The following is a 13,594-nucleotide window of genomic DNA, read 5'->3' on the forward strand; positions in this document are numbered from 1 at the left end:
GGATCACATTGCTGTGAACTTCTGTCAGGTGGCTCTGGTACAGTGGTGCTCTTATGCTCATTTTCTTCACTATGTACATTTTTGGGTGTCTCATACGAATCGATCGATATTGTATCTGCTCGTTAGTCTTTGATAGTTCCAAGTAGGGATGTTAAATGGTTGTGCTGTCTATGTGTATACGGGTAACTTCAAATTATAATAGAGCAGTTATGGATATGTTCATCTGAAGTACGTTTAAATGGGTAAACCTAGTTTTGTTCCTGATAAATATGGATTTAGATAGACTGGACTACATGGTAATTGCTTTGGACTGATTTTAAATTAACTTGAGTAAAATCGTTTAACTTATTTATTCCAAATTTTATTTTTTCTAACAAAACTTCACAATCCTATTTTTGCTAAAATCATAAAATTACATTTTACTTCAAATTCAAAAAATCACATTTTCGGTTAAAACTGTAAAATTATGTTTTCTGCAAAAATCTAAAATCATGTTTTGTTCAAACAAAAATATGGTTTTCTACCAAAATCGTAAAATCATGTTTTTCTACCAAAACTACAAAATCACTTTTTTTGCCAAATCAAAAATCACATTTTTCTATCAAAATCGTAAAATCATGTTTTTCCGTTAAAATCACAAAATTATGTTTTCCGTCAAAATCACAAAATCACATGTTTTCCCCGCATAAACTAAAAAATCACATTTCCCTAAAAAAACTAAAATCATGTTTTTCGTCAAAAATAGCAAAGTTTGAGTTTTTCACCTAAATCGTAAAATTGTGTTTTCGTGTCAAAACCACAAAATCATGTTTTACGTCAAATCCAAAAATCACATTTCTCTGTCAAAATCGTAAAATCATGTTTTCCATAAACTACAAAATAATGTTTTCCATCAAAACTATAAAATCACATTTTTCCACCAAAACTATAAAAATCATATTTTCCATCAAATCCAAAAATTACATTTTTCCGTCGAATCACAGTTAGAACACAACTTTCAAAAATATTTTCTAATTGTTCAGTTCAGTTTAACATTCATGTCCATGCCTATAAAACTAACGGGGATTTGAATTCCTCCAAGCTACAACGATCGGAACATTTAAGTATTACAAACAACTTAAAAAGATACATATGACATGTATAGTGTAGTGGTTTATCTAGTGCATGTAGCATACATTTAAGTTTTTTTCTGTTAACAGTGGAATTTCGAGCCTTATGCCCATAATCTTCAGCATTTAGATATTCACCATACATTTTATCATCTGGATTAGGGCCTGTATGTTATGATGCACATAGTGTACAAAATGTTAAAAAAAATTAATAGAAGAAGTATAATTAGCCCACCTAGCTTTTATCATCACTATCGAGAGATCCCTTATTCTATGCAATACAAAAATAGTAACATTATTAAATAATCACTGACTTATCTTGTAGAAACTACTTTTTTAAGTGACTGAATAGCATCAGCTTATTTGTCACTGACGACTCTTGCTTAAACTATGTTTTTCTTTGGATTTGATGCCTTCACAAATCAATGGACTCCGGTTCGTATGCTTCATTTACGTTGCATATATAATATATTGTTTTCCATGTGCGAAGAGGACACGATGGTGGATGCTGATAATAGTGTCTTTAGTCTCAAGCTACATCTCAATCACTTACAGCGGTCCATCCTGCCAATATTCATTTATTATGTTTAATTATGCACATGCCCACGCCAACACATTTACGCAAGTGCTGAATATTTGCCTGCATAAGTAAAACTAATCACCGCTTATAAGAAATATAAAACCCGATACTTCTAAGCTACTTAATTTAATAAACCGATATAGTTATTACTTCGGAACGACAAAAATAAAAAGTTATTACTTATGTGATAGTTTTCATCAAGTTTTTAAGGAAACCCACAAATGTATTAAACTCATGATACATTTTGTAGTTGTTGTTTAAACTAGCTAGTGTTATAATATATGGACATGTCAATAATGTAAAAGCACACACGCGAATGCAAAGCAGACAATGATGAAAGTAATGTTCATATTAAAGATTAAAATTATGCCTAATAATATTATTAGAAGTTGGTCATCATTGACATCCCACGTATTTTTAGGTTCTTTGGCTCCCCACTAATTCATTTCGGTGCTCCAGACCAAACTTAGTTTTGACGAAAACAGGAAAACGAATTCACTAATTGATAATTTGGTTTCTTGACTTATCAAACTACTTCCTTTTCTTATTTTATGAGAGTTATTTTTAGACTATGTTGGTGTATACGAAAACTGCTTTTCACTTGACACAAGATAAGTACTTCACTTCAAATATTTCATATATTATACATACAAATAAATATACTTATACATTCATATATATTGGATTCATGGATATATTTTCAACCTTTGATTCATGGATATTCACTATGAGAAAACTTTCATATATTTGATAGTATCGTATACTTGATTCTCACCGATCTTTAATATTATTTTTGATATCATAATGCCCTTACAAATATTTCGCTATTTCTTTCATTTTCACTTTATGATATAATGATATATATAGCACCAAATCTCGATTGTGGTGATATACGATTTAGAGAAGATATATAGTTTCTAATTGTGAAAGTATAATTGTTTCAAATGTTGAAAAAATGGAATTATATCTAAAGATTTTTCACCGTAAGAAAAATAATCGATTATTGCAAGTTCGGGAATTATTCTAGTTAACTACTGACCTTGCATTACAGAGCCATATGATCATGGATTATCAAAAACTAAAATAATACTATCCAAAACTTAATAAAATTATTTGAAATACACAAAAGGATTTTAAAATATGAAACTTTAAATTAAAAAATTTAAATTGTGAAGTTTTGTACTTGTTTTTGAAATACGTACAATTTTATATTTGAAGTTGATTTCATATTTGCAGTTGGGTTTTTAAAGTTAATTTGACATCTGTTCTAAGAAATTTTTTTATTGTACTTGTTTTAAAACGTATAAAAAAGGATGACTCCATGTAAGAAGCAAAAAAATCTTATATCATTTCAAATCGTATTAAAATACTTGGGTCAAAGACATGCATGGTAGCTCAACAACTTTATTATTTTTATTGCCTTGTGCGAACACAAACAGTGAAAGATCCATTCTTTAGAAACTTGAAGAAAAATAAAGTATTTAGAGAATATATTTAGTGTTATAATACAGCTGCATCCCTAGCCACTTAAAAGGTAAAAACCAACAAAATAAAATGTCAGTACGTACAAACTCGACCATGCCTATAACAAACTAATGACGAATGATATTTTGTATCTACTTGCACGTATAGCGTAGCTTGCCCTCATATGGGATGGTATTGGAAATTAGCTAGAGATCACAGAAGCTCCGAACTTGGTTCCACCAAGTTGAAATAATTGCAGAAAAATACAATATTCTTAAAGTTAATAATATTTTTAAAAACAATTATCACACATATGTAAGTACACTGAATTGATTGCAGAAACTTACAATATGCTTAAGGTTCATAAAAATAATAATGTTTTTTGAAGGTAGCACACAGTTATATACTTTCTTAATAACAACAATCTTCTTAATAAGATTAATATTTTAGGATGCTTATGTAGACTTAATGTTGCGATCTAAAAGTATAAAAAAAAAAACACAAACCCATAATATGTCTCATTCAGAGAAAATTATACAGAAAGTATTACAACGACCAAGAGAAAAATATATGTATACTATATAGTAAATGGCTAAAGACGACAAATCAACGGCGACGGCGTGGAAGAAGCAGATGATCATATGAAGCAGCTTTTTCCGGTCCCGGTAGCTGAACAATGGACTCTGTAACTGAACAAGATCTTCGACAAGAACCGTAGAGATTCACTAACCCAAACCTGTTGCTGAAGCTGCCCTTTGCCAACACCTTTCTTGATCCACTCGAGTTTCCATCGTAGTCGTCACCTTTGGAACATTCTAACAACGCCGCCGCAAAGGGATCTTTCTCCGTCACCGGGAACCTATTCTTCTTAGTTGAGTTATTAGATTTATGGTTTTTACCGGTGACCGGAAAGGTGGTACTCCGGTGAGGAGGGAGAGGTAGTATAAGTGAAGATTCTCTATTTCCGCGGTGGTTATTGAGTCTATGAGAGTAGTCTTTGGGTTTTCCAGGAAGCTGTTCCCATGAGAATGGAACACCAAGGAGATGAAGAGGAGTGATCGGAGAATTTAAAGGAGAGTCGCCTGGAAACACAAGGGAGCTAGAGGAGCAAGAGGAGAAGGATGGGGAAGAAGATAAAGATCTCCGGGATGAAATGTTTTTCTTCACCGGATCAGATCGTCTGGTTACTATTAGGGTTCTTGAAGAATCCATTAGGAGGAAGAATAGAGATAGACAATGTGATACAGAGAGAAACTCTGTTTGTTAGTTTATTCTCTGATGAGATTTCTCAATTTAAACTGTTGGAAAATAAAGGACAGGATTGTCAAAAGTATTCTTAAAAGTCAGCTAAATATGATTACAATAATGGCAAGGAAAAATGATTGATATCTAACCGAACAATAGATCATTACATGATCACACATCCAAATAAAATAAAATAATGATTAAAACTTATACGAACTATATAAATCATATGACAACATTTTTTAAAGCAGTATGTGTTATATTTCTAACACCATCAATATAATTTTGATAATCATAAAAGTGTATTGAACTTGTATCACGACAATTTTTTCATGATGTTAATATCTTTTAATATGTTTAATTTGTTATCCCGTATTTGTGATGTACATTATTGCATTTTGAATAATTGATCTATATGTGTTTTTTTTTATTTAGATATGTGTTATAATTTGTTTCTAAAAAGAAAAATTCACTGGATAATATCAAATTCCAAATTCGACATATTTTTTTTTGGAATATCAAAATTATATTTATGGGGTTAACAACATAATACATGTTAGTTCAAAAATATTGTCATATGATTATATAATTCACCTAGCTTTTTCCATATGTATAATTATGTTGTGGTGTATTGTTTTTGTAGCTGGCAATTATTTTCTCACATGACAATACAAAGCAAAACATAATTATTACATCTAAGTATTACTTTTGTTTTGTTTATACTAGTTCTATAACTCTTTCGTAAAATTAATTTTTCTTTAAATTAATTGTGGAATAATAAAAAAAGTAGGTGGAGAAGTACAATACGCACTGGAACTTAAACATATAACTAGATGATGTTAGTAGATATGCTTGAATTGGTGGAAACAGCGAAAGGTCTAGTTTTATTTGGAGAATTAAAGTAGTGAAACTGCAAGTAACGATGAAATAGGATTGAGAGTGGCGACCCCATTGGATTGATGGTTTTGGCGTGATAGATGAAAACGACATTGGACATTAATTAGGGACATGAACTTTGAAGTTTCATAAATATAACATTTTTTAAATAATCTGTATGTATTCAATAGAGAAAGTTGTTACATTGATATGAAGAAAACGTATTGGTCAAATACATGTTAGTAATTCATTGCTGAAAACAGTAATATAAGACAATGATAGTTGCGAACTTACAAAATGGTATTGATCAGTCCATAACAGATATTGGTAATTTTCGTTTGTTCATCTGTCATTTCCATTTGACTGATCCATTTAGATGTTTAATCCAAATGATCCATTTAAAATCTCAGATGAATAATGATGTATCTAAATATTGTTTAAAATCGTTTTTATTTTCAGATAGTTCATCTAGATAAATCATATTTTGTTCGTTTGTTCATCTATATTTTAGTATAGATGAGTTTAATAAACAAATAATTTATATTTCTTATTTTGATTTAATATTATTTTTGACTTTTGCTATATTAACTTTTATTATTTATCTAAAATATAGTTATTACTAAATAATTTTTAAATTAGTATTTGATTTTGTGTTATGGCATAAAATATAATTTTATATATTTTAAAAATGTGAATTTTCAGTTTTACCAAAAAAACCTAATGTGGTGTTATTGTTTTAACGAAAAATATAATTTTATGGTTTTGACGAAAAATGTGATTTAACGGCTTTGGCGGGAAAATGTGATTTTGAAGTTTTGACTGAAAAATGTGTTTTGCAGGTTTGTCGAGACAAAATGTTTTTGTAATTTTAGCAGAAAATATTATTTGGTAGTTTTGGAGAGAAAATCTAATTCTGCGTTTGGCAAAAAATACAATTTTACGATTTTTATAGAAAAAATGTGTTTATACGGATTTGGTCGAAAAATGCATTTTTGTGGTCATGATAGAAAAAAATGTGATTTTTTAGTTTTAAGAGAAAAATGTAATTTGGCAGTTTTGGTAGGAATAAGTGTGTTTGCGGATTTAATAGGAAAAATACGTGTGATTTTGATGGAAAACTATGATTTTAATATATTGGAGGGAAATGTAGTTTTGCAACTTAGGAAAATATAATTATGCAATTTTGGGAAAATATAATTTTACTATTTTGGCAAAAATGTGGTTTTAGCGGAAAATGTGAATCACATAATGATTATTTGTTTGTCTAAAATTTGAGTTTAAATATTTTATTTAGATAATGGTAATTTGTCTTTTGTTATTTTGGATATGTATACCATAATTAGATTTATGAGTCATTTGAATTGATCATTTGGATGATACTCATTTCAACATAGAATGAATATCAATTCTCATTTTCATCGGGACGGTCTATTGACATGGATAAAGGAACATGCCTATTATTATCTGTGTCCTCCAACAAACTCAATAAATCACCATATACGAAGAGGATATGTTGACTCTTGTCAATTCTGCCCTAGGCTTTTTGTCTAACTTTTGCTCAGATGTTTAGAGTCAATGATGGTGAGAAACATTATGTTTTCTGGCAATTAATTTTGTTTCACTTCTTGAGGTTATATATAGATAACTACTATTTCAGATAAGCATTACTTCAGTGCGAGACAGAGTGCGTAGTAAAGATAGTCTCAAAAGTTTGAGAAATAATCTCCATCTTTTGGTATAATATGATAATTGTCGAAGGAATTGAAATATGCTGGTCTATCGTTGATACCAATCCTCAGCCCAAGGTTTAATGAGATCGATGTAAGTTTCATGGGCATCTAAGAAGATCTTATTGCCCATAATCAGAGCTGGCTAAAAGGGACTGAAGCCACACTTTGAACATCACAAATGTAACTTTAAGACCTTCTTCATGTTTAAAATTTCTTGCAAAGCCAGTGTGACCACCGAAATGTGTTTTGCTGAAATGCTCAGGTCGATTACAATTATCTAGAAGCAAAGTGAAGGACCATTGAGCTTTTGAGCGGTATATTATAGGATAGGAAGAAATACACCTGGGGTTATTAAATTTGATCTTCTGGGACAAGATCACATCAAAGAAAAGGCTGGTAGCTGAGATTATTTGAACAAAAAAGTTATGACAAAAAACCTAACCCGAATGGATATCCGAAGATAACTGAATATGTATAACTTTATATTTCTAGTTTATATTTTTCATTTATTTAAAATATTTATATTGATACTATGCATACTTTAAGTTCATATAATATACATATAATTATAAAGAAAATGATTTACTGCTTAATTAAAATGCACGTCAAGTTTTTTGTTTCAAGAATTGACAAAAGTTACATCTGAAATTTAAAAATAATAACCAAATTAGTGTCTTTTTTAGTTTTAAAATGTTATGTCTAAATCTATTAATTATTTAATCTATTAAGAAAAAAAATCAGTTAAGTGAAAGTTATATTTTAAATACAAGAAATTTGAAAAATAAATTTTTAATTTTTAATTTTTTTTTTCAAAATCTAAATATCTGGATCCAATCCGAAATAATCGAATCCGAGTTAAAAATACCTGAAACCGATCCTAAGTACAAAAATACCTGAACGGGTTCTACACCTCTATATCGAAATACCCAAAAATCCGAAATACCCGATCCTAACGGATACCCGAACGTCCACCCGTATCGTAAAGTAAGCTGGACCGAAATCTATATTTGTCAAATCCTAATTACGATTTAAATCGGTCAAGTTATCGCTATGAGGATATGGGTGAGGGTGCACGAGGTTTAATCACAAGACTTAGTTAAATTAAATTTGATAACTAAAATTTTAAATCTTCTTGTAAAATTTAAAACACATAAATATAGTTTACTAAGAAATGGAGGTGGTGATAGACGTCGAGGCTTCTTTTCAACGAATATTAAATTCAGAAATATGGTTTATATTTAGCAATGTTATAAAAATAGCTAGGTGGTGATTAGGTGCCTTATGCAAAATTATTGTTTAGGCAGGCGCAGCTTAGACCGATTTTAGAACATTGATATTTATGAAAGAAATTAACTAAAAAGACTAACATAGAAGAAATTAACTGTATGATAAAAGAGAAGAAGAATCCAAATTAATTTATATTGCCGTGACGTAATTGTCATACGATAAAGTGTAAAAAGAAAATGTGAGAAGGGGATGCTTGTTCGTTCCTTCGTCATGACTCACGGCCATAAGTGGTTCATGTGGTCCGTATTCTCTGTACACTTCTCAAATCTCTACTAATAAAAGAGACCTTTTGAGGCTCCATAGAGCGTCCACATCAGCAAAAAAATTCTCTCGAAAGATGACACGTGGCATAAAATATTACAAATTTTTGAAAATTATAAATAATATGTAAACATACAACACAAAAAATAGAAAAACTACATTAAACATATGTAAGATTACCATTTTTCACTTAAAAAAAAAGACGGATTATCTCCATAATATAACATTACCGTTTTATAAAAAAAACAAAAAACATTATATATAATTTCAAAAATAATAAATATATGTAAACATACAACATAAAAAAATAGAAATACTACATTAAACATATGTAAGATTACCATTTTACATTTTTATTTAAAAATAATAATATGTAAACATACAACATAAAAATGGAAAAACTACATTAATTAAACATATGTAAGATTACCATTTTTCACTAAAAAAACGGATTATCTCCATAATGTAATATTACTATTTTGTAAAAAAACATTATATATAATTTCGAAAATAATAAATAATATGTAAACATACAACATAAAAAATGGAAATACTACATTAAACATATGTAAGATTACCATTTTACATTTAAAAATAACAATAATATGTAAACACACAACATAAAAAAAAAATAGAAAAACTACATTAAACATATGTAAGCTTACAATTTTCACTAAAAAAACGGCTTATCTCCATAATGTAACATTACCATTATATAAAAAAAGAAAAAAAACATAAATATAACTATTTGACTATTTGTCCAAGTTCTTCTATTGAACATTGCCGCTTTACACTAAAAATGGAAAAATACATTAAGATTTAACCATCTATCTTAAAATATAAAATATATAAATTAACTAAATATAAAGTATAAGAAAGAGAAATACTCAATATATAGAAAAATAAATAATAAGTAAATATTATAAATATACAAATTATATATACAATAATAAGTAAATGCACAATTTATAAGAAATGGAAAGAGTATATTAAATATTAAACATCTATCTTAAAATGCAAAATATAGATATTAAGTAAATAGAAAGTATAAGAAAAAGAAATACACAACTTAAAAACAATGGAAAAAGTATATTAAGATTTAAGCATCCATCTTAAAATGTAAAATATAGATATTACGCAAATAGAAAGTATAATAAAAGGAAATACACAATTTAAAAAATGGACAAAGTACATTAGTATTTAAACATCTATCTTAAAATGTAAATCTATCTTAAAATATAAAATTATTAGTAAATAGAAAGTATAAGAAATAGAAATACACAATATAAAAAAATTAGTAAATATATAATATAAGTAAATACCCAATTAAAAAAATGGAAAATTACATTAAGTTTTAAAAATATATCTTAAAATTTAAAATATAGATATTACGTAAATAGAAAGTATAACAAATGAAAATATACAATGAAAAAAAAATGAAAAACGTACATTAAGATTTAAACATCTATATTAAAATGTAAAATAAAGATATTAAGTAAATAAAAAGTACAAGAAATAGAAATACATATACAGGAAAATAAATAATAAGTAAATAATAAGTAAATAATGTAAATATATAATATATGAATTATATATATAATAATAAGTAAATACACAACAAAATTTAAAAAATGGAAAAAGTTCATTAAGCATTAATCATTTATCTTAAAATGTAAAATATATAATATAAGGAAATACACAATTTAAAAAAATGGAAAAAGTACATTAAGATTTAAATATCTATTTTAAAATATAAAATATAGATATTACGTAAAAAAAAAAAGAAATGGAAATAAACATTTTAAAAAATGGAAAAAGTATATTAAGATTTAAACATCTCTCTTAAAATGTACATCTATCTTAAAATGGTAATAAATTATATAAAAATGGAAATACCACATTAAAAAAAAATATAGTTTTACATCAAGAAAGTCCCTATAAAACTCATTATACCATCAACATCAACCTCACACTATCAAGGAAAGCTTCAAAGCACTCGAGCAAAAAAATGGTTCCACCATTAACTCTTGCCGTCCCAAAAACTTTTAACGACCTTGAAGGAGATTTTTTATAAGAACGAACTTTTTATTAGGTGGATTCATTGTTGGGAACCCCGCAACTTCCAAAGGGCAAACTTATTCATGGGAATTGAATTGTTTTTCATAGACTCAAAGGTATTCTTACAAATTTAAATTAATCTAATCCATAATTTTATTGTTAATATTCATACTAACTCTTTCATGATCAAACCATTACAGTTAATATCCATTCAAGCGTTTATCACGGAACACTTCTTTCCTCGCCGAATCAGGTATTAGTTCATGTTGGTTTAGTATTGTTTTTGGTTTATTAACCGGTTTAGGATGGTCCTATTGTAAATATAATTTAAGTTGATTTAGCATATATTATGCTTAAAATAACTTAAATTAAATAATAGTAATTATGCTTAAAATATAATTGTAGAGAGTTTTCAAATATAGTTTACAGAACATTATAGGTGATGAATTTAATTTATTAAATTCATTTATTACTTCAAACTAAGTTTTTTTTAAGCATACTGAGTTATAAATATCAATGATGGATTGATGAGTATAACATGAAGACAAAAATATAATTATTTGATTTTCAAGATAAGAAATTCAGATTTTATTCAGTTACTCAATATATAACATCTTAAATTATTTTTTAAAACATACACATAATTCATATATATATATATATATATATATTAATCTTCCAAACTTAAACTATTATATTATATATGAATAATGTTTTTAAATAAAAATAATTTCTGATTTCAAAAAAAATAAAAACAACAAATGGTTATTTTTAAATAATGGATGTAATTTACATTATAGTATCATTTAACAAGTATTAGATACGTTTTGATATATCATTATTTTTTATTTCTAGAAAATAATAAATTGTTAAACATCAATATCATCTAGGTTAAGTATACGAACAAAACAAATTCAAACATCACAAAAAAATATTTACATAAACATTATAATACAATAATTTAATCAAAAAATACAATTCAAAAAGAGAATATCCAAAAGAATACTTATATACTTAATATTTGAAAATCAAAGATATTTTTGCTAAAATTGTACTTACCTGGCCAAGGAGATCGACCATCTTTTTACGGATCGATCGATTGTTGAGCATGTGATCGATCCAAAAATACTCTGCAGTTTAATTAAATATCTAAAACATTTATTCCAACACTCAACAGATAGTTTTGCTAAATATGATAATTAGATAGCCAACAAAATTACAAAAAAATATTTAAATAGTAAAAATATGTTAATTGAACGTGTTAAAATTTAAAATAAATTTTAATTATGACATACATCTTAAGATTTATAAAAAATATATATCATAACTTAAATATAAATAATTTAAAAACTTAAATTAGAAAAAAATAAAAATCCCGGGCGTAGCCCGGGTTAATCCCTAGTAAATAATAAATCATTCATTTACATTATCACGGCGAGTTTCACGCGCCGTCGTGGAAGGTGAGCAAGAACAAACCCATCTTCGAAGAAAGGAAAGTAATACTCCCTCCGTTTTTTTATATAAGTCGTTTTACAACTATGCACGTAGATTAAAAAAACCATCAATTTCTTATATTTTCTAAACAAAAACATCATTAATTATTTACCTAACCACAATTCAACCAATAGAAAAATAAAAAATATATTACCATTGGTCATACAACATTAATTACTAATAAATTTTACATAGAAAATTGAAAACGACATATAATTTGGAACAAAAACATTTTTCTACAACGACTTATATTAAAAAACGGAAGGAGTATAGCAGTGACACACACAACCAGTGGCGAATGACACAGAAATGGATCTGAGTTGAGAAGACAATATTGAGTGCGTCATCACGTGCGAGCAACACACGTCGCCGTCATCAGTTTTACCAATGGGACCCACCGTTTAAAGTTGAAACTTCGAAGTTCTTACAAACTGATCATGTGATTGTCTGTGCCCAAGTACTGTTACGATCCCGAGAAATCTTATCCTTTTTCTTCTTATGCGCCGTTTGACTTTAGAGTTTTGTTATGTACAATTACTGTCAAGGTCAACGCTTGTAAAAACTCAATCGGGGATATTTTCCATAGCAAAGAATATTGAGAACGGTCTTCGGAAACGGTGTCGTGATGGCTCTGATACATCCCTGTAAACGCACGTCTTCTTCATGAGATACATGCATAGAGAAATCATGGTCACACGAATAGATAGAACTTACAAGTATGCGCATTAGGCCATTAGCGCATACGATTTAGTTGTATTACAAAAAATGTAATTAGTATCAAATTTAGCCACAGCAGTATATTAAGGCAGCTATACTATATATGTTGGGTGCACATCTTTGTTCTTATCGAGTTGTGGTCTTCGTTATTGAGTCGATCTACCGGTTCTTAGGAACATTCGGCTATCTCTAAGCCATCGATAAGTTTCTTTTTTTTGTACTTTTTGACTTTTCCGATGTCTGTTTAAGTTTGACGTGTAATTTCGTGATGCGTTCATATTCGAATTTTGTTTCACTTATAGCACATTTTACAAAACTTGTTTATTTACATATATGGTCAAGTGCTATATTTTTAATCAATCAATAATCTTTGGATTACAGATAGCAAATGAGTTTCATTAGGAACATATACATGCTGTAGAGGCAAACTTATTTCATAACATCATTTTACAGCATCTACACTACACGCAAAAGTTAATGCAGCAATATTCCTTTTAATCAAAACATAAGTCTTATGTACCTTTGAATCTGTGCAGATATTAAAATCTTATTTTCTTTAACAGGTTAATGGAATAGCAAAAAAAAGAGTCATTTTGAAACATCTATAACATATAATACATTATACACTTAAGATCCACACATGTAAACTAATCGTGGACTTGACATACAGTTTTTCAGTTAAACTTAAATTTCATATTCTTAATCAACAAGCAATGGTCGGCCATGGTTTCCGACATCTCAAATTTGTTTTTACCTCGTGTTTGCAGAAGAGT

General features: G+C 28.0%; 1 protein-coding gene across 1 annotated transcript; it reads right to left on the reverse strand.

The window, feature by feature from the left end:
- Positions 1 to 3,650: 3,650 nt before the first annotated feature.
- On the reverse strand, positions 3,651 to 4,725 carry LOC111199496. Its single transcript, XM_022689579.2, has one exon. The coding sequence runs from the start codon at positions 4,363 to 4,365 to the stop codon at positions 3,760 to 3,762; it is 606 nt and encodes a 201-aa protein (XP_022545300.2). The 5' UTR covers positions 4,366 to 4,725; the 3' UTR covers positions 3,651 to 3,759.
- Positions 4,726 to 13,594: the final 8,869 nt, after the last annotated feature.

The sequence above is a fragment of the Brassica napus genome, chromosome A7, assembly GCF_020379485.1.
Source record: "Brassica napus cultivar Da-Ae chromosome A7, Da-Ae, whole genome shotgun sequence".
Classification (NCBI taxonomy): Eukaryota; Viridiplantae; Streptophyta; class Magnoliopsida; order Brassicales; family Brassicaceae; genus Brassica; species Brassica napus.